We start from the raw sequence: 20,413 nt of genomic DNA, 5'->3' as shown, positions 1-20,413 counted from the left end.
AGTCAGGGTGCAGGAAGATGAATTACAGTCTCTTTAAACTGGTGAGATGCACGCTTGGGATGAAACGATGTCTGCCCGGGATCTTTAAATGATGTCTGTGCATACAGGAAGGGATACACCAGCTTGAAAAGAGTCCAGATATCATTCAGCAGCTATACTTCAATGTGATCCAAATAAGAGATAGAAAATGGAAGAGAAACCATGTTGCCTGTACTAAATGTAGAGAGAGTGAAACCAGGTTGCCTGTACTGAATGTGGCAACATGTGACAATATTAATGCATTTACTTGGTATAGTTATGGCAAAAGACAGACAATATTCAGGTACTTAAGGTTCTTAATCAGACATTCCAAAAAGATATGTTTTTGTGTGCTGCATATAACTATTATGGCACTTCAGAGAGACCATAATTCTGTATTGAATGTATATATAAAAAAATTATGTTAGAAATGTGTACTGAATCTAGTGAGGAGCATAGAATAAACACGGTATAAAGTGAAACCTTTACTTAAAAATATAACCCCTAACTAAGCTATATTTAGGATATGAAACAATAGGTAAAAAGAACATTGCTCAATTGGGCTAGTTAAAAAAAAAAAATGGGGAAAAGAGCTCTAGAAATGGCCAATGTTATGTATCCTGGGGTACCCCCTAAACTAAAACAAATAGACAAAAGATTGACCACATTGTACTGAGCATCATCCAATTAAAAAAAAATCACTCCCTACACAGTATTTACCATATTTTTCACTCCATAAGACGCACTTTTTCCACCCCCAAAAATGGAGTGGAAAAGTGGGTGCGTCTTATGGAGTGAATATAACTTCCCCCCCTCTAATACACTTTTACCCCCCTTTTTAAAAGTTGTGGTGCTCTCCTGCCGAACGGCTGTCTTTGTAAGCAGAGCAGTGCGACGCAGGAGCGTAACCTTTGTGCTTCCTGCCTGGTCCCGCGCCGCTCAGTGATTGGCTGAGGTCAGTTCTCCTGCGTCGTGCTGCTCTGCTCTGCTTACAAAGCCAACCCAGGAGAGCACCTCAACTTTAGAAAGGGCTGGTGGCTTCAGGTGCGGGCAGCTTCGGGCAGGTTCCTTCAGCTCAGGCAGCTTCGGGCAGGTTTCTTCTCTGCAGACAGCTTCGGGTGCGGGCAGGTTCCTTTGCTGCAGGCAGCTTCGGGTGCAGGTGGCTTTAAGTTTTGGGCAGGCTGCTTCATGCTGCTTAGGACCAGACCACCAGACACAACCCCCTGTAGAGGAGGAAATTTTTTTCTTTGGTTTTTCCTCCTCTACAGGGGGGGATGCATCTTATAGACTGAAAAATACGGTAATAGTGTTGTCAGAGCTTTGAGCAACGGGGCCTCAGTCTTTACCTCCACCTGCTGGTAGGAAGGGGTAACCCATTTGTGCAGAATGTTTTTGCTGAATAAAGAAAAGGAAATGATCTGGTAAGGCATAATTACTGCTTATGTTTATTGGGTGGTAGCTAAATATGGTAGTACACTGATGACCTGATAACAAATGGTGAGCACATTAGTGCTCTCATTTTGCATAAATTCATCTTGGTAGGGGAGGCTTCATCGAAAGAGTTTTCAAACTTATTAAAATTTATTTCAAAAGATATAACCCATAAATATAAGAACATAAGCATTGCCTCTGCCGGGTCAGACCAGGGGTCCATCGCGCCCGGCAGTCCGCTCCCGCGGCGGCCCTCCAGGTCCATGACCTGAAAATGTTCCCTACCTAACCTAAAAAGTCCATACCCTATTTGCTCAGTGTCCTGTGAGGTAAACCTCTATCTGTACCCCGTTATTCCCTTCGCTTCCAGGAAGTCATCCAGTCCCTTTTTGAACCCCAGAATTGTACTCTGGCTTATCACCTCTCTGGGAAGCGCGTTCCAGGTGTCTACCACCCGTTGAGTGAAGAAGAACTTTCTTGCATTCGTTTTGAATCTGTCTCCTCTCAGTTTTTCTGAGTGACCTCTTGTTTTAGTTGCCCCTGCTAGTTTAAAGAATCTGTCCCTCTCCACCTTCTCTATGCCTTTCATGATTTTATAAGTCTGTATCATGTCCCCTCTCAGTCTCCGCTTTTCCAGGGTAAAGAGCCCCAGCCTGTCTAACCGTTCGGCATATGAGAGGTTCTCCATACCCTTTATCACCCTCGTTGCTTTCCTCTGGACCCTCTCGAGTATTGCCATGTCCTTCTTGAGGTATGGCGACCAGTATTGGACGCAGTATTCCAGATGTGGGCGCACCATTGCTCGATACAGTGGCAGGATAACTTCCTTCGTTCTGGTAGTGATACCCTTTTTGATAATGCCCAGCATTCTGCTCGCTTTTTTTGAGGCCGCTGCACATTGCGCCTCCGGCTTCATTGTGTTATCCACCAATACCCCCAGATCTTTTTCTTGGCTGCCTTCCCCGAGTACCCTCCCTCCCATCGTATAGCTGTACCTGGAGTTCCCCTTCCCTATGTGCAAGACCTTACATTTCTCCACATTGAAGCTCATCTGCCATTTTTTTGCCCACTCACTCAGTTTGTTCAGGTCACTCTGCAGGTCTTTGCATTCCTCAACAGTTCTGACCGTTCTGGAGAGTTTTGTGTCATCCACGAACTTGATAACTTCGCACTTTGTCCCCGTTTCTAGATCATTAATAAATATATTGAACAACAGTGGTCCCAGCACTGACCCCTGCGGAACACCAATTGTGACCCCTATCCAGTCAGAGTAGTGCCCCTTTACTCCTACCCTCTGCTTCCTGTCCGCCAGCCAATTTTTGATCCATCTGTGCATGTCCCCTTCCACCCCGTGACTCCACAGTTTCTTCAGTAGGCGTTCATGGGGCACCTTGTCGAAGGCTTTTTGGAAATCTAGATATACGATGTCTACGGGGTCACCTTGGTCCAATTGTTTACTTATCCCCTCAAAGAAATGCAGTAGATTCGTCTGGCATGATCGGCCTTTACAGAAACCATGCTGGCTTGATCTCATCAGATTATTTTTTTCTATATGCTCATTGATACCTTCCCTGATCAGTGATTCGGCCATCTTCCCCGGAACAGAGGTTAAGCTCACTGGTCTGTAGTTTCCCGGGTCACCTCTCGATCCTTTCTTGAAGATCGGTGTAACATTCGCTATCTTCCAGTCCTCCGGGATTACCCCTGTTCTCAAGGACAGGTTGCAAATATGCCGCAGTAACTCTGCTGTTTCATCTCTGAGCTCTTTCAGTATTCTCGGGTGGATCCCGTCTGGGCCCGGAGCTTTGTCAGTTTTTAATCTATCTATCTGCCTGAGAACGTCTTCGAGGCTTACCTCCATGCATGATAATTTCCCCTGTTGATCTCCCCTGAAGATTTTTTCTGGTTCTGGCACACTGGATGTGTCTTCTATTGTAAAGACCGACGAGAAGAACTCGTTTAGCCTACCGGCCACCTCTTTTTCCTCTTTCACCACTCCCTTCCGGTCACCCTCATCCAGGGGTCCCACCTCCTCCCTCGCTGGCTGTTTCCCTTTCACATATCGGAAAAATGGTTTGAAATTTCTTGCTTCGTTGGCCAGTCTCTCCTCATACTCTTTCTTGGCTTTCCTGACTACTCGGTGACATTGTTTTTGATACTGCCTGTGCTCTCTCCAATTTCCTTCGGTTTTGTCTTTTTTCCACTTCCGAAATGATTTTTTCTTGTCTCCTATCACTTTCTTTACTTCACTGGTTATCCATGCAGGGTCCTTCGTCTGATTCTTTTTGGATCCTTTCCTAAATCTTGGTATATATAGGTTTTGCGCCTTGTTTACTGTGTCCTTGAATAGGGACCAGGCTTGCTCCACAGTCCACGTTTCCTTGGAGCTGTTTCTGAGCTTCTTTCTCACCATTTGTCTCATGGCATCATAGTTCCCTTTCTTGAAGTTAAACGTTGTTGCCTTGGTTCTCTTTCCCTTAGGTAATCCTATTTGCACTTTGAACTGAATCATGTTGTGGTCACTGGTTCCTAGTGGTCCCACCACCTCCACTCCCTTTGCGGGTCCTTTCAGCCCATTGAGGATCAGATCCAGAATCGCTGATCCTCTCGTTGGTGCCTCGACAAGTTGTTCCATGAAGCTGTCCTGAACAGCTTCCAGGAACTCCGTTTCCCTTGCACATTTTGAATTTCCAAGACACCAGTCTATCCCAGGGTAGTTGAAATCTCCCATAACTATGGTGTTTGGGTTTTTGCATTCCCTTCTGTATCCTCGGCTTCGGTTTGCCCAGGTGGACGGTAGAACAGTCCCATCTTTATCTCGGATCCGTTGCTTCCTGGTACTTTGACCCACAATGACTCCAGTTGGGCATTTGTTACTGCTGTGTCCAGAGTGGATGAGTGAATGGTGTCCCTTATGTATAGTGCTATTCCTTCTCCTTTCTGGTAAGTCCTGTCTTTTCGGTAGAGTTTATATCCTGGCAGTACTATGTCCCATTTGTTTTCCTCGTTCCACCAAGTTTCCGTGATCCCTATGATGTCTAGTCTCTCCTTATTGGCCATGACTTCTAGTTCCCCCATTTTGTTCTTCAGGCTCCTTGCATTAGTATACATGCAGTTCAAGTCCTGGCATTTTCCCTTCCTTGCTATTTTCCCTTGCATTCCATTCTTCATTCTGTCCCCTTCCTGACCTGTCAACTCCTGAGTAATGTCTCTTTTGTCTTCTCTTTGTGGTAGATTCCTATTGCCTTCCCCTTTTGTCGTGTTCCTATTGTCCTCCTCTTGTTCCTTCTCATTATCCAGTCCCATTTTGACTTCCCCTTGTAGTATGTTCATCCTGTCCCCCTCTCACTTCGTCTGACTCCCTTGAATGTTCATAGTCAGTTGCTTGCCACTTGTGTCTTCCCCGCAATCTTCCCCCTCAGTACCTTCACTGGATACTGTTTCCCGAACCGTCGATACCAGGTCGACTGTCGGCTTTCCCCTTCTACTTAGTTTAAAGCTTGTTCTATCGCTCTTCTGACGTTATTTGCTAGTTGTCTAGTTCCCGCCTTGCTCAGGTGTAGACCATCCTTCTTGAAAAGCTTGTTCTTTCCCCAGAATGTTGTCCAGTTCCTTATGAAAAGAAAACCCTCTTCCTCACACCATCTTCTCATCCATGCATTAATTGATTGTAGCTCCGTCTGCCTCTTCGTTTCTGCCCTCGGCACTGGCAGGATCTCTGAGAAGGCTATCCTCTGGGTCCTCATTTTCAGTTTCCTTCCTAAGATCTTGAACTGTTCAGTCAGTGCATTCTTGCTGTAGTCTCTCCTGGTGACATCATTCGTTCTGACGTGGACTGTCACTGCTGTCTCTTCTGTCTCTGCCCCCACCAGGATTCTTTCAATCTTGTCAACGATGTCCTTCGTTCTTGCTCCTGGGAGACAGGTCACTAGCCGATCCTCTCTCCCTCCTGCTATGTGACTGTCGACGTGCCTCAGGATTGAGTCTCCCACCAGGATTGCAGATTTCCCTTCTTTCAGCCTACGTTTCGGTCGCAGGTCTGTGTCCTTGGTGTTCTTCTTTTCTTCCAGCAAGGTTCCTCCGTGGGTATCCTCTACCTTGATGTCAGAAGTTTCTTGTCTTCTGCTCTGTGTGTCTTCATCATTTCCGTGCACCTGTTCTTCCACTTTCCTGTAGGCATCCTCGATGAACTTCTCGAGCTCCCTGACTTGCTCCTCGATGCACCTCTCTCTCATGGGGTCTTCGGCTGTCTGGAAGTTTGAAAACTTTCTTTCAAATTTGAACTGAATTTAAAAAACATATTATTGCTGCTTTTACAAGGCATCAACCTTTAAATTTTGGAATGGAATGAGAAGGCTCAGCAATTGCCTATCAAACTCATCTGTGACTCAGTTCCCAGGCCCATTCTGAGGATAGTTGATATTTCCTGAGCAATGGCAAGAGATGTGATAGATATAGACTACAGGTAAATGAAATCTGGTGGTTCTTTTTTCCCTAGTCATACAACAACATTCACTTTTATAAAGACAGAATAATATTTTCAAATGATTGGGAGAACTTTGTGAAAGAGAAGCTTAAAGCCCTGTAGGGATTCTGGGCAAAAATGACCATCAAAGGGTTATTTAATTGGTGTTTTTATATTGTGTTTATTGGTAGAGGCAGTCTATTTGGGGCCTTATAGATATTTGCACTCTTACAAGCAATAGATGTTTTATGGACATGGAGTGAGATCCAAGATGGCCGCGGACAACAATCAGTGAGAGAGACGTTCTCAGAGAACTGTGTTTGCATACCAGAGCGCAGCGATGCCGAAAAGGAGAGGGAAAAGCGCTGCTGGAGCCTCGCGGCGCTTGGAGACTCCCTCACAGGCAACGATTGATGATTTTCTGAGACGCCTTCAACAGGAACCTTTCATGACTGGGAGTCGCCCGCTGGAGCCACGGGCATTGAGTGAAGCCGCCGTGTGTCTCCCTGGGCTGGAATCCACGCTTAGCCCAGACGCTAGGACCCCGCCTCCACAACCGCAGAGTGCCAGCTCTCCACGGGAGGACAGTCTGCCTGAGGTGGTGGACTCTATGTCCCGGGAGGCTTTCTTGAGTTTGGCACTGGATGAGAGCTTGTCTGCGGGGGATCCATCGGTGGAGCAAGAGGAACAAGGCGTTCAGGAGGGAATCGGAACAGCTGGACAGGATTCAAAGGCTGCAAGTATCTTTACAATTACTAAACCCATTAATGTTACCCTGGACTCGCTATGGGATTTAGTTGTGACTCTGGGTCAAACTTTGTCACCCCAAATTAAAGTTCTAGAACAGAAATTCCAGGAACAAAATGAAGATATAAAAACTTTGAAACAGGATAATATTGCAATTAATACAAAAATTGAAAATGATTTCTTGGAAGTTAATAAGATTCAGTCCACTATAATCAGAGACAATCTGAATCTGAGAAGGAAGATGGAAATTTTGGAGAATAATAGCAGAGCTAATAATCTTAGAATTTTAAATTTTCCCAAAATATCCTCAATCTCAGCTAAAGAAATGTTAAAAAAATATTTTCAGGATATACTTGATGTCTCAGAAGAAATTTTTCCTCCATTTTCAAAAATCTATTATCTTCCAATGGAAAATCAGGAAAGGCAGCAAAACAGGCAACAACAAGATCAGGATCAGGAGCAACAGATGGACTTAACAACTATGCTGGATACTTCATTGAAAGAATTAGTAAGACCAGCTACATTGTTGGCCAATGTAGTATTGCTGCCAGATAAAAACTGGATATTAAAACTATTCTTCAAGAACAGACACAAGGAATTTCTAGGTCAAAAAATCCAAATATTTCCGGATGTGACAAAAGAAACTCAGAAGCGAAGAAAACAATTTCTGTTTTAAAACCAGGAGTAATTGCAATGGGTGCAACTTTTCTTTTACGATATCCATGTAAATGTTTAGTAAAATATAAATATTCTAACTACATATTCTTTGAACCCTCTCAGCTGTCGGGATTTCTAACCATGAAACGTCTTGAAGGGGGAAATGCGATAACAACTGCAATTGAATAAGAGAAAATAATTTTTTCCTGTACTCACTGAAAGTTGTCTGCTTTTCTTCAACAGGATATGTTATTTCCTTTCTTTTTATTTTGATTCACTCATTTGAATTTTGGATCGCTCTATTATGGGACTTTAAAGATTGATTAAGTTTATAATTTTACTTTAAAAATTTTGTTGTTATGATATTGGAATCCATATCTTATTCATTTTCTGTACAAGAAGTTTATTTTCTTGTTTAAATTGTTAAAATAATAAACAAATAATAAAAAAATAAAAAAAAAATAAAAAAAGATGTTTTATGTTATATTAATCATGTTTTCTATTCTGCCTTTACCTATTCAGTTCAAGGTCGAATTACATTACAAGAGGTTGGGTCAGTTACTCAGGAAGTTACAATGGACAGTTTAATATGGACATTCAGTAGAGCTGCTAGTACAGGTAGATCAGTACAGATAATAGAGTTAGGTCATAGTTACAAGTTCAAGTAGGTCATCGTTGTCTCGTTGTTATGTCCCAGGAGTTTCATTAGACAGTCTAGAAATGTGCATTAAAATACAACATAGCCACATGGAGTTTTTTTAAAACCTATGATTAAAATGAGCCAAGCCAGACTTTTATAAAAGAGTTTATGTGGTTCCTGGTGCCTTTTTTTTTTTTTTTCACCACATGTTTTATAAGGTTAGTGGCAAAATGTTTTAATGACAAATCAGGCAGTTTTTGGTTTTTCCAGTGTGATGAACTAATTCCCTATTTCCTGCTGATCCTTTACTCAGCTCTTTAACTCAGTTCTTGGGAACTCTTCATGTCCCTGTTAATCCCCCAGCTCTCAGAGACTCTATCTTAATCTAATTCCTAACTCACCAGCTCCTACGTTATGTATCCGATGAAGCGGACACCAGTCATCATAAGCTCAATTCAATAAGTTGTTTGGTAGATAAGCTACACTGTATTGTGTTTGATCCTACAGGCTAACAAGGCACTCCCCCAATACTCAAAACTGTTGAGGATCCTCCATGCCATCCCTAGCTAACCTGTTTTGAGTATTTATTACCCCCATTTATCAGCTCTTGGAGATTCCCTTCGCCTCCTCATTCAGCAGCTCTAGAGGGTTCTCTCTTACCATCTCATGAAGGGAATCCCTTCCCCTCCTTCCTTTCCCTTTAGCTCTGAGGAGTTCGCTCTCTCCTATACCTCTACCCTCCCTCCCCTGCTGCCAGCTCCTCCCCTGCTCCCAAACCTGGGATCCAATACTCAAAACTACCATCAGCGTTAACAAGTTCTTTAATGCCAGATTTGTGTGCATGTTGTTGTGTGCCAAGGGAACAAATGGTTTTGGCACAGGTAATAACTTGTACTGAAACCATTTACTGCAGACTGCATTTAAATTCATGCAAATGTGGTCATTAACGTACCCCACAGCCATGCTCAAAAAATAAAAAAGTTTCTCACACACATTTAGCATGGATAAATTTATACCCAAACCAGTGCAGGGTAATGTAGATCTCAGTTGGTATCTATCATTTCTAAATTTGTGATTATTTATTTTTAATATTTTCCAGTTCTCTAATTTACTGGGGACAGTCTATTGCCATGGAAACCTGAACTTCACCCCTGATGGAAACTCAGTCATTAGTCCTGTGGGTAACCGGATCACTGTGTTTGACTTAAAGAAGTAAGAAGACATTTCTTTTTTTTCTAATGTTTAGTAGTTCATTTTCAAGATGAAATAGAAATGTGCACACAGAGGGGCAAATTCTATAAACTGCGTCCTGATTGTAGGCAGCGGTAGACATCCTACCACTGTCTAACCAGCCAATCAGGACGCACATTTAAAAAAACCCAAAACACAACACCCCAAGGCAGGCTGCCTACATTGTAAGCATGTTCCTCAGCCTAGGAAGGTGCATAGGGCTGCTTAAGCTCACCCAAGGCTAGCCGTGTGCATGAATTTGCCCGGAAGTGGTCTTAGGTAAGCTTAGATGGCCCTAGGTGTCTCCCTAGGGCCGCAATAGGTGTTTGAAAGGTAGGCCAGCAAAATACTGGCCTTCATTTCAAATAGATGCGACCACCAAACTAAATCGCGTTAAGGGAATCTCCCTGCCGTGATCAGTTTAGTAGCTGCAGCAGGGAACCTGTCCCCCCACGAAGTTGGCCGGCAGACGCAGCCTTCCCCTTTCTGGTGCATCTTGGAATTGGCTCATGGGCCACTCCTTGTGCATCCTGGAATGTACTGGGAGGGAGGCCTAAGATTCTATGCGATGGGTCTTAGGTGCCTGAGCCAATCAGGGCCTTAGGCTCCTCCCCAGTGAATGCCAGAATGAATTGGGAAGGGGAAGGCCTGCCATTCTGTGTTAAGTAGATGGTATATCATTACAAGGATATCTGGATCTTAGCTACATTTCAATTTTAAATGGTTAGCCTTCATCTATGTGTAAATTATTTTTTATTAAATTTCAAATTAAGAAAGAAATACAACACATAACATTGCTGTGTCTTCTTTAAACAAATACCCTTCCTTAGCATAGCAGCAGATGAATCCAGAGACAAGTGGGATAGCTCACATCGACCAGCAGGTGGAGATAGAGAAACTGATTAACAGGTGGTCTTATAGACTGGTATTCCTCCTGTCCATTCAGTTTGCTCTATCTCCCAGCAGGGATTATCAATCTAGCTCCTGGATTCTGGCTGTGCAGGAATAAATTTCTGGGACTTTTCTATTCTTCTGTTAAGACTAGTTCTTTTCAGTTAGAAAGGGGTGTCTGGCTGAGCGGTGCCAGCTTTGGAAGCTACACCTGGGCCCCCCCAGGTCCCTTCTCCACCCTCCCCTCCATTGGATTGAGGGGTTTCATTTGGCTCTGTGCTCTTTCTTCTTTCCAGTTTAAAAAAAAACAAAAAACAAAACAGGGTCAGAGCCTTTCTGTGCTGTGCTGTGCCTCCGGGTCAGCGTTCAGAATGAAACTGCCAGCTATAACCTTTCTACATTTGGAGGTGTGATTGTGTTAGGTGAGTTGGATTTGCGATTGGTTAGACACGTGTGATTTGGTCCGTTTCGGGGGTTAGATTGGACGTGCTGCGTCGGTAGTTTTTTGGCGGGCTTCTCCGATTTAAAAAAAAAAAGACATGGCTGCTGAATCGGTAAAGCGGTGTTCGCGCTGTGGGAAGCGCAGAACACCGTTGGGTCTGTGCTCTGCGGGCTGTGCAGACGCGCAGGCCAATGATTCTTTATTACAGCTGGGTGAAGGGGAGTTTTCCCGCGCTGAGGAGGCGCGCTCGGGCTCCTCTTCCCGCGCGGTCGCGTCGGCCATGTTGCCGACCACGCGGGCGTCTGAAACGAGTGCGGCGGCTCTCGATGCGTCGGGAGCGCTGGGGGAAGCCGCAATTTTGTCCCACGAGGCAGGGCAGGCTGGACTGGCAGAATGTGGGCTCGGCTCATTTTCGCCGGAATTTATAATGATGTTGCACCGTGCCTTTGTTTTGCAGAGCTCTCAGCCTGCTCAGGCGGTGAATTTGAGTCTGCCTTTGCTGCCTACTCTGACTGCTTCTCCTACTGTTCCTATTTCGGCTGGGTCTGCTTCCTTTCCTAAGGTTGCCCCTCCGGAGCAGGCTCAGGCGGCCAAGCGGCGCAGGGTTGCAACGGCGGACGAGGGGGACCCTAACCCTGTCTCCCCCGTGTCTCTTACTCTTCCTGAGGAGTTGGAGGACGGTGAGGTCCCGGATTTAGATGCGGAGGAGCTGTCGGGTAGGGACGGGGATGATCCTTCCGCGCTCCGTCTGTTTCACAGGGAGGAACTTTCCTTGTTGATCTCTAAGGCTTTACAAGGTTTGAACATCTCGCAGGAGGATCCGCAAGTGTCAGGGTCCGCGAACCCCCTTATGGCAGGGACTCGCAAGCCGGCAATATCCTTTCCGGTGCATGAGGCTACGCAGGAGCTTATCACGACGCAATGGGACACGCCAAAGGCCAGTCTGAGGGTGTCGAAAGCCATGCGGCAGTTGTATCCTATTGCTCCGACTGAACTAGAAAAGTTTAAGTTGCCTAGAGTGGACGCTTTGGTAGCCGCGGTCACCAAAAAGACTACCCTGCCGGTGGAGGGGGGTGTTGCTCTGAAGGATGTTCAGGATAGGAAGATTGAGTTGTCGCTTAAAATGTCCTTTGAGATAGCGGCGGTCACCTTGCAGGCGGCGGTTTGCAGTTCATATGCTGCGCGTGCTTGTTTGCAATGGTCGCAACTCCTGGCGGATAACATGATGGAGTCCGGGGGTTCTGTTCCCTCGGAGGTGGCTGATCTGGAATCTGGTCTGGTGTATTTGGCGGATGCCTTGTATGATATTATTCGCGCTTCTGCCAAGCAAATGGCTCTTTCCGTGGTTTCTCGCAGGTATTTGTGGCTCCGTAATTGGGCGGCGGATGCGGAGTCCAAGCTTCGACTTGTGAAACTCCCTTTTAAAGGACGGTTGTTGTTTGGGGAAGACTTAGATAAGTTGGTGAAGGATTTTGGTGATACCAAAACACAACGCTTGCCAGAGGATAGGCCTAGACCCCCTCTGAAGACCTCAGTTGCAAGACCGCACTTCCGGGATGTTAAGAGATATAGGCCTGGTAAGCCTTCCTTCCAGCCCGCTTACGGTTCGTTCTCTTCTGCGAGACCTAGATTTCCACAAAAGAGTTCCTTTCGTGCAGCGAAGCCCCCGGCAGGTCAGCCAGCCCGTGCTCCAGCAAATCGCACTCCACAATGAAGGGGTCTCGGCTTCCTCCGCCATTCCCTTAGGGGGTCGGCTGTCTGCCTTTCTGGCGGAGTGGGCCAAGATCACGTCGGATCAGTGGGTTTTGGACATTATTCAAGACGGTTACAAGTTAGAGTTCGCCTCTCCCGTCGCCGATTCTTTCTTGGTGTCCCCGTGCAATGGGGCGGCCAAGGGAGAATCGGTCCGCCTGACCCTTCAGGTTCTTCTGGATCTGGGGGCGGTGGTGCCGGTGCCCCCGGAAGAGGTAGGTCTCGGCAGGTATTCCATTTACTTCATTGTGCCCAAAAAAGGGGGGTCATTCAGGCTTGTGCTGGATCTCAAAAGGGTCAACAAATTTCTCAGGGTTCGCCATTTCCGTATGGAGACAGTTCGCTCAGTTATTGCGGCAGTAAAACCAGGGGAGTTCCTCACGTCCCTCGATCTCAAGGAGGCGTATCTCCATATTCCGATCTGGCCTTCGCATCAGCGGTTTCTTCGGTTTACGATCCTGGGCCAGCATTATCAATTTCGGGCAATGCCCTTTGGTCTTGCAACGGCTCCCCGCACCTTTTCAAAGGTGATGGTGGTAGTGGCAGCTTTTCTGCGCAAAGAGGGAATTCGTGTGCACCCTTACTTGGAAGACTGGTTGATTCGCGCCTCTTCCAGGCGGGAGAGTTTGTCGGTGACTCAGAGAGTGATCTCTCTCCTTCAGTCTTTGGGGTGGATCATCAACTTTCCCAAGAGCTCTCTGTCCTCGTCCCAGTCATTGGAGCATCTGGGAGTGCGGTTCGACACTTGTCTGGGGAAGGTGTTTCTGCCCCGGGACCGGGGAGAGAAGTTGCAGTCTCAGGTTCGTCTGCTTCTCAAGTCGCCCAGACCTCGGGTTTGGGATTATGTACAGGTTCTGGGCTCGATGGTGGCGGCTCTGGAGGTGGTCCCCTGGGCTCGGTTCCACATGAGGCCGTTGCAGAAGTCTCTACTTTCCCGGTGGTCCCCGGTGTCTCAGGACTATGATCGGCGTCTCCAGTGGAGTCCTCGGGCGGCCCGCAGCATGCGGTGGTGGCTCAGCAAGTTCAATCTATTCTGGGGCATGTCGCTGGCAACGCCGGATTGGGTCGTGATTTAGACGGATGCCAGTCTTCTGGGCTGGGGAGCACAGTGCCTGCAGGCATCGGCGCAGGGTGTTTGGTCCTCGGAGGAGGCCCTGTGGTCGATCAATATGCTGGAGTTGAGGGCGATCAGGCTTGCGCTTCTGGCGTTTCACTCCATGATTCAGGACCGTCCGACCAGGGTCTTTTCGGACAGTGTCACGGCGGTGGCGTATATCAATCGCCAGGGGGGTACCCGGAGTCCTCAGTTGGCCGAAGAGGCAATGGTTCTGTTTCGATGGGCAGAGGTGCATGTTCCTCTTCTCTCGGCCCGCCAGTCAAACAAGCAGTGAGCCAAGTCCTGCAGACTACGCGCCGGCCCCGTTAACGTCCGCTCCCATTGAAGTCACTGCCTCTTCATCAGCATCTACTTCACCTGAGCGTCGAGCTGCACCGCAGGTACCGAAAAAGAGAAAAGCGGTACCGGTGCCTTTGGGACCATCACTGGATGACCGTATAGCATCCATTCTCCAGGTCCAACTTAAGGAGCAGTTACAACAACTTCTCCCGGCTCTTCTGACTCCGAACCTTCCAGTGTCGGTACCACCTGAGCCTCCGGTGCCGATCGTCGATCAGCCTATTTTGTCGGCATCGACTTTATCGGCACCGCAACATTCTGTCTCTTCGGTTTCCATGCCTCTTCTATCGGCAGAAATGAAATCTCTACGTCGGGCGGTTTACTCGGTCTCTGAGCCGGTACCGCTCTCTGACCCAAACCTCCGTACCGCTTCACCTGGTATGGTATTGATGCGCTCCGGCAAATTGGTACGCAAAACCCGACATGTAGAGGCCTCTACTCCTCTTTCGCAGGGACAACTCCCCTCAGTAAGGGACCCTGATTTATGGGATGATTCCGAGGATCCTCTCGGTACCGATGATGACCTTTCATCAGATGAGGCTGATCCATCTGTGCAGGAGCCTGATAGTAAGCCAGAGCACACTTCATTTACAAAATTTCTTAAGGAAATGTCAGACACCCTTTCAATCCTGTTGGAGTCTGATTCTAAAAAGTCCAAAGCATTTCTTGATGCTTTGGACTTTGACCAACCTCCGAAGGAATTTTTGAAGTTACCTTTGCATGACATCTTAAGGGAAACTTTTTATAAAAATCTTGAGACTCCTCTGACCATTCCAGGAGCCCCAAGAAAACTGGAATCCTTGTATAAGGTTATCCCCATTCCAAGGTTTGACAAACCTCAGCTTCCACATGAGTCTTTACTTGTTGAGTCAACTCTGAAGAAAATTGCGGGCTCTAGTGTGTATGCTTCTGTCCCTCCTGGCAGAGAGGGTAAGGCCATGGATAAATTTGGCAAGCGACTTTACCACTAATCGTTCTGGTAATTACGCATTCCATTTTTCATTTTATCTGAAACATCTCATCCAGCAGATGGCCACTTTTCAGAAATACCGCAAACCACCTGCTTTTCAATAATGTACTTCTAGTCTTTTACAGCTACGAAAATTTATGGTCCGTTCCATCTACGAAACGTTTGAGCTCACGTCCCGCGCTACAGCAATGTCGGTCACTATGAGACGTTTGGCTTGGCTCCATGTCTCAGAACTTGATGTTAATCACCTGGACCGCCTTGCCAACGCTCCCTGCCTAGGTGACGAGCTGTTTGGCGAATCTCTGGATACCACCACCCAGAAACTTTCGGCTCATGAGACTAGATGGGACACCTTGTTAAAAACCAAGAAGAAACCACCACCCTACTCATCCTTTTAGACAACAATCTTCGTATCAGCGTCGTTTTTCAGCTCGACCTCTGCACCCTCAGCCTCCCCAGCCTCGGAGGCAACGGCAGCAACAACACCAACAGGCTTGCCAACAGCAACAACCACCAGTAAAACCTGTTGCTCAGCCTAAGCCCACTCAGCCCTTTTGACTCCCTTCTCCAGTACATAGCCAGTCTTCCCTCCTCATCTCCTCTACCACAACCTATAGGAGGACGTCTCCAATTTTTTCTGAGTCGTTGGGAGGTCATCACCACAGATCAGTGGGTTCTCTCCATCATCACCCACGGCTACTCCCTCAACTTCCAGACTCTTCCTCCGTCATGCCCTCCAAAAGAGTCTGCTTCCAACAATTCTCAGTCTCTCCTTCTTGGTCAAGAAGTTCAATCCCTCCTTCTTCTCAACGCCATCGAAGAAGTCCCTCCGGATCAGCGAGATCACGGATTTTACTCCCGGTACTTTCTAGTTCCCAAAAAGACTGGAGACCTCAGACCAATATTAAATCTCAACAAATGTTTGGTCAAAGAGAAGTTCAAAATGCTCTCTCTTGCCACACTCTTCTCACTCTTCTCACTCTTGCTCTCTCTTCTCACTCAGGGCGACTGGCTATGCTCCCTGGATCTAAAAGAAGCCTATACTCATATCCCTGTTCATCTGATGTCCAGACAGTACCTGCAATTTCTCATCAATCATTCTCATTACCAGTACAAGGTGTTACCCTTCGGTCTGGCCTCCTCTCCCAGGGTATTCACCAAGTGTCTTATTGTGGTAGCCGCCTTTCTCCGCTCTCACAATTTTCAAGTCTTCCCCTACCTGGACGTCTGGCTGATCAAGGCTCCTTCTCCTCCGGCAGTGCTGATTGCCACCAACCAGACAATCAGCTTTCTTCAACTTCTGGGCTTCGAGATCAACCTTCCCAAGTCGCACCTCATTCCAACCCAGGGACTTCAATTCATTGGCGCAATACTGGACACTGTTCTCATGAGGGCGTTTCTCCCATCCAACCGCCTTCAGACCATCCTTCATCTCTGTCAGCAGATGCTTCCACAGCTTTCCATCTTGGCCAAGCAAATGATGGTACTTTTGGGGCACATGGCATCGACAGTGCACGTCACCCCCTTCGCACGTCTTCACCTGCGCACACCTTAGTGGACTCTGGCTACCCAGTGGTCCCAAGCGACGGATCCTTGTTCACAACACATATCTGTGACATCGTCTCTTCGACAATCTCTACAATGGTGGTTGACATCTTCAAATCTCTCCAGAGGTCTTCTGTTCCATCTGCCTCCTCATCAGCTAGTCATCACCACAGATGCATCCCCATATGCCTGGGGAACCCTCTTGAACGATTTCCAGACTCAGGGTCTTTGGACTGCCCAGGAAAATAATAATAACTTTATTTTGTATACCGCCATACCCAGAGAGTTCTAGGTGGTTCACAGCAGTTAATAAGATTACACACGAGATAACATTGGAATTAACAATTTTTTGGAATGTACATGTCGTTGAAGTTCACAGGGAGATACAAGGAATATACAGGAGTATACAAGGAATATATAAGGAATATAATACAAGGAATATGCGAGTAATATACAAGGAATATAGTACATGGAATATACAAGATTGTACAGTAGTTGGTTTTTTTTGTTTGTTATAGGGAAAAAAACATACCGGTCAGGGAAGTTAATTGGTTTGGAGGGTACCTTGGGGGGGGGGGAGGTGGAGGTTCAAGAGTGATTGAAGGGAGAAGAAGCCGCGAGAGGGAGAGTTAGTGATTCTGTCCGTGGAATAAGTGAGTTTTGAGTTTTTTTCTGAAGTCCAGGTAAGTGGGGGCGTCAAGTATAATTTGGGCAAGCCATGAGTTTAGTTTGGCCGCCTGGAAGGAGAAGTTTTTGTCAACGAATCGTTTGAGAGGACATAGTTTTAGGGAGGGGAAGGCGAACAGATGAATTCTGCGAGAGTTCTTATTGTTGTGATTTAATTTAAAGTGGGGGGTGAGGTAGCTTGGGGATAGACCAAATACCGATTTGAAGCTGAGGCATGCGAACTTGAACAGTACTCTGGATTCAAATGGCAGCCAGTGCAGTTTATGGTAGAAAGGGGTGATATGTTCCCATTTGTTTAGATCAAATATCAGGCGGACGGCAGTGTTCTGAATCAGTTTTAGTCTCCTGGTGGTTTTCTTCATGGCGCCTAGGTAAATGATGTTGCAATAATCGAGGATGCTGAGAATGGAGGATTGTACTAGTAGTCGGAATGAGTTGTCATCAAAGTATTTTTTTATGGTGCGGAGTTTCCAGAGTGCCGAGAAGCATTTCCTGACGGTAAGATCCGTGTGCTTCTCAAGGGAGAGGTGTTTGTCTAGGGTGACTCCTAGTATTTTTAGGGTTTGTTCTAGGAGGAAGTCCGATCCATTCACTTGGATTGAGGTATTGTTGATTTTATCATTGGGGGAGGCCAGGAAGAATTTAGTTTTATCAGCGTTTAGTTTTAGTTTATAGGATAGCATCCAGAAAAGAAACAGCACATCAATTTCCTGGAGCTCAGAGCGATGTTTTATGCCCTCAAGGCGTTTCAACATCTCCTCTTTCCTCAAGTACTCCTGCTTTGCACAGACAATCAAGTTGCAATGTACTACATCAACAAACAGGGTGGGACGGGCTCCCATCATTTGTGTCAGGAGGCCCAAAGGATTTGGTCTTGGGCAACAGCTCACCACTTATTCCTGAAAGCTGTCTACATTCAAGGAGAGCAGAATTCATTGGCAGAGAACCTCAGCAGAATCCTCCAACCTCACAAATGGACTCTCGATCCCATGACTCTCCAGTCCGTGTTTGCTCAATGGGGCACCCCTCAAGTGGACCTGTTTGCAGCTCCTCACAATCATCAACTGCCCCAATTTTGCTCCAGACTCTCCTCTCCTCACCGTCTCGCAGCAGATGCATTTCTCCTGCATTGGACCAATCTGTTCCTTTATGCATTTCCTCCTCTGCCTCTCATGTTACAGACCTTGTTCAAGCTCAAGCTCCAGACAGAACATGCCACCATGATTCTCATCGGTCCACGGTGGCCCAGGCAGCATTGGTTTTCCCTTCTACTTCAGCTCAGTTCCAGGGAGCCCATACTTCTTCCTCTCTTCCCTTCTCTGCTTACCCAGCATCAGCAGTCTCTCCTCCATCCCAATCTGCAGTCTCTGCACCTGACAGCTTGGTATCTCTCGGGCTGACCTCGACTCATTCACTTCTTTCTCAGCCTGTCCGTTCTATCCTTTATGCTTCCAGGAAACCTGCCACTCTTCAGTGTTACCAACAGAAGTGGACTTGGTTTTCTTCCTGGTGCCTTCTGCATCACCATGATCCAATCTCACTAGCAGTGGAACTGGTGTTGGATTATCTCCTTTCTTTGTCTGACTCTGGTCTCAAATCTACTTCCGTTAGAGTCCACCTCAGTGCCATTACTGCTTTTCATGAGCCAGTCCGTGGAAAACCTCTCACTGCTCATCCTTTGGTTTCCAGATTCATGCGGGGACTTTTCAATGTGAAACCACCTCTCAAGCCCCCTCCTGTGGTCTGGGATCTTAACGTGGTTCTTTCCGCTTTAATGAAGCCTCCTTTTGAACCTCTGGCCACAGCTCATTTTAAATTTCTCATTTAGAAAGTGGTCTTCCTTATTGCTCTCACCTCTGCCGGGAGGGTCAGTGAGTTGCATGCATTAGTTGCAGATCCCCCTTTCACAGTTTTTCATCATGACAAGGTGGTTCTGCGTACACATCCAAAGTTTCTCCCTAAGGTTGTGTCTGACTTTCACCTTAACCAGTCCATTGTCTTACCTGTTTTCTTCCCGAAACCTCATTCTCATCCAGGGGAACAGGCTTTACATACTTTGGACTGTAAGCGTGCTTTGGCTTACTATTTAGAGCGCACTAAGCCTCACAGATCATCTCCTCAACTGTTTCTGTCTTTTGACCCTAACAAACTGGGTCATCCTGTTTCTAAACGCACCATATCCAATTGGCTTGCTGCTTGCATTTCATTCTGTTATGCTCAGACCTGACTAACACTGGAAGGTTCTGTCAAGGCCCATAAGGTTAGAGCTATGGCAGCATCTGTAGCTTTCCTCCGATCCACTCCTATTGAGGAAATCTGCAAGGCTGCTACTTGGTCCTCAGTTCATACTTTCACATCTCATTATTGTCTGGATGCATTCTCCAGATGGGATGGACACTTCGGCCAATCTGTTTTACAAAATTTATTTTCCTAATGGCCAACCTTCCCTCCATCCCTCTTTTTGTTAGCTTGGAGGTCACCCATCAGTTAAGAATATGCTGCCTGCTTGTCCTGGGATAAAGCACAGTTACTTACCGTAACAGGTGTTATCCAGGGACAGCAGGCAGATATTCTTATGTCCCACCCTCCTCCCCGGGTTGGCTTCTTAGCTGGCTTATCTTAACTGGGGTCCGCGCGCCTCCATCGGGCGGGAAGGCACTCGCGCATGCGTGGTGCGGCCTAGCTAGAACTTTCTAAGTTCTTAGAGTGCAATCACTCTAAAATTGTCGTACCGGGGCTCCGTTGGTGCCGTCACCCATCAGTTAAGAATATCTGCCTGCTGTCCCTGGATAACACCTGTTACGGTAAGTAACTGTGCTTTGCGCACACTATAATTGTACCCAAAGCTTGAGTAAAAATAAACAGGGAAAAACAGTGTGAAAAGTGACATAATTGTAAGTTGAAACGTAGGCCGTTGCCATGGTGACATCTCCCAACTTTGTTCCCCTTTTTCGGGCATTGTTAACCTGCGTTGAAAAATGAAGCCCACTTTTCAAAATCGTCTGAAGATGAAGATGCTGCAGTAGCTTCACTCATTGAAACGTATTGGGCTTTGCACCTACTGCAAAGTTTCTGACCTGGCTTGATATTTATTTTTGCCACTTTTCTAAAATCATTAGACATGGCAAGATCGACTTAACAATCCACTTTGAACAATGTGATTTTTCTTTTCAAATGGATTACAACACGATGTTTGCTTTAATTCGTATTTGTCGAGATACTTTGCTTTGTGGTGGAGGCAGATTTGGTCTTTATCCATCAGTTCAACTTCAGAGCGCCGAGTGATAAGCAATTTTTCATCGGTTGACAAATTATGTAAAAAAATGAGCCCACATTTTTTAGAATAAAATGTGCCGTCATGACACTTTGACAACAATTTTTGCCCAATGGCACAGTCTGGCAGAAAAGGATTATTATTAGTCGATTCGTTGGCATCCATTTTAAACTGAATTAATAATAATGTGGATCTGAAAAAGAAAACA

General features: G+C 46.4%; 1 protein-coding gene across 1 annotated transcript in view; it reads left to right on the top strand.

Moving 5' to 3' along the window:
• Positions 1 to 20,413, top strand: part of PWP2 (PWP2 small subunit processome component) — a 360,035-nt gene that overhangs the window by 12,150 nt on the left and 327,472 nt on the right. The window contains exon 2 of the mRNA XM_033941702.1: positions 9,058 to 9,170. Coding sequence (XP_033797593.1) covers positions 9,058 to 9,170 — 113 coding nt within the window. The remainder of the gene's footprint in view (positions 1 to 9,057; positions 9,171 to 20,413) is intronic.

This window comes from Geotrypetes seraphini, chromosome 4, assembly GCF_902459505.1.
Source record: "Geotrypetes seraphini chromosome 4, aGeoSer1.1, whole genome shotgun sequence".
In the NCBI taxonomy this organism is placed as follows: domain Eukaryota; kingdom Metazoa; phylum Chordata; class Amphibia; order Gymnophiona; family Dermophiidae; genus Geotrypetes; species Geotrypetes seraphini.
Note: the sequence above shows the minus strand (reverse complement) of the source record. Positions and strands in the feature narration are given on the sequence as shown.